The sequence below is a fragment of the Prorops nasuta genome, unplaced genomic scaffold (assembly GCF_024137725.1).
Source record: "Prorops nasuta isolate Cenicafe-Biocafe unplaced genomic scaffold, Cenicafe_Pnas_1.2 PNAS00007, whole genome shotgun sequence".
Lineage (NCBI taxonomy): Eukaryota > Metazoa > Arthropoda > Insecta > Hymenoptera > Bethylidae > Prorops > Prorops nasuta.
Genome location: NW_027116804.1, coordinates 4,437,464 through 4,439,045, shown reverse-complemented (window position 1 = coordinate 4,439,045; position 1,582 = coordinate 4,437,464). Strand labels below are relative to the sequence as shown.

The 1,582-nt window shown below is 44.8% G+C and overlaps 1 protein-coding gene across 1 annotated transcript; it reads right to left on the bottom strand.

The window, feature by feature from the left end:
• Nucleotides 1–397: 397 nt before the first annotated feature.
• Nucleotides 398–1,306, bottom strand: LOC136774920 (uncharacterized). Its single transcript, XM_066729393.1, has one exon. It carries the CDS (start codon nt 1,304–1,306, stop codon nt 398–400), a length of 909 nt encoding a protein of 302 aa, XP_066585490.1.
• Between the last annotated feature and the right edge of the window lie 276 nt (nt 1,307–1,582).

Below are 1,582 nucleotides of genomic sequence, written 5' to 3'. Positions count from 1 at the left end.
AAAAACCTCCCAGGTGAGCTAAGTGTAGTGAGAGGATCAACAAGTTTTTTATGCTTCAGGTCGACCATGAGGCCATAGTGTGCCAAGAAATCTGCACCTATGATTGGAATTTGGACCTCAGCGATTAGGAAAGTCCAAGTGAAAATGCGCCGAAGTCCTAAGTCAAGCCTAAGGAGTTTTTTTCCAAAGGTTTTGATAGCCGATCCATTAGCTGCATGGAGAAATCCTTGGTATGGGTTCTCATGTTTATCTCTTGGAGTACAGGGCAGCACAGAACAAACTGAACCTGAGTCGACAAGATACTTGCAGGCCGTCGATTTATCCCAGATGTGGAGACGACTTTCTTTTAGGAATGGGACTTTGCTGTCTCCCAGCGTTTCTTCTGGAGCCAGCGATACTAGTTTCCCTGCTGAGGGAGAACAAATGAACATGGCGAAGTGCACTTGTTCGCCAATGCTCCAAATCTTGCATGATAGTAGCACATGCTCCTATTAATATGTGATTTTCCGCCAGTTTTCTCGCTGCGTCCCTTGCTACTCGATCGACTTCTTTGCTTGAGCTGGGACTGCAAGTTCTGCATCATTTTTTGTAAATTCTCTACCTTCTTTTCTAGGTTGACGAGAGTCTGCAGTGTCGCGGAATGCTCAATAGCCACTAAATCATTCGCCGGACTTGATACAGCCATAATGTGGGAGTTTGTGGCATAACTGAGTATCTTGTCCGCTAGTTGGGCCACATTGTTCAGATTTGAACGGTCAGCAACGGAGACAATGCTTCTCACATTGACTGGCATCCTGTTGATCCAGAGAGAATAGAGAAACTCATCGCTCACGGTTTCTCCAGCCAGCGTTTTCATGTCCCTGAGCAACTCCGAAGGTTTCTTGTTTCCGAGCTCCAAATTGTTCAGCAGAGTAGAGAGCTGTTTCTCCCTTGACTCCGAAAGACGAGCGAGCATGGCATTCTTCAAATGGAGATACTTATCTTTTTCTGGCTGCTGGCAGATTATATCAGTTATCTGATGTAATGTCTCTGAATCCAGTTGACCGAGCGTGAGATCATATTTCGTGAGATCAGAAGTGATCCTGTAAGTACGAAATCTTGATTCTATGGGCTGAAACCAAACGTCTGGTCGAGTTTTAATGAAAGGCGGCAGCCTCATGTCGCGAATCGCTGCAATGCTAGCTTGATCCTGCGGCACCATGATGATCTGGTCTTCATTTTGAATTAGATCCTGCTGATCCGGATTCTGCTGTCCGTTGACTTCATCCGATCCACGTGCAGGAGGTGGCGTACGAGGGAAAGACATCGGAACCGGTGGCTATTTCAAAAAACGCAATCCCGGACCCTCTTAAGAAACAGAGTTTTAAGATTTTCACTTCCCGCACAACACGTAACAATGTGGAGGGTTTGAAAATTGTCTCGTGATAGAGCAAAGCTTGGTATCACGTCGGGGTCACCAATTTTAGCGCTTCTGCCGCGCGAACTTGAAAAAACTTACTTTGCAGTGTTAAATAAATTTCTTTTTTAAAACGTTTGAGTTTTGAATGATATGTATTTAAACTAGAACAGTAATAACACAATG

What these genes read in the sequence shown, in the direction of transcription:
- LOC136774920 (XM_066729393.1), bottom strand. Translation starts at nt 1,306, where the DNA reads ATGTCTTTCCCTCGTACGCCACCTCCTGCACGTGGATCGGATGAAGTC.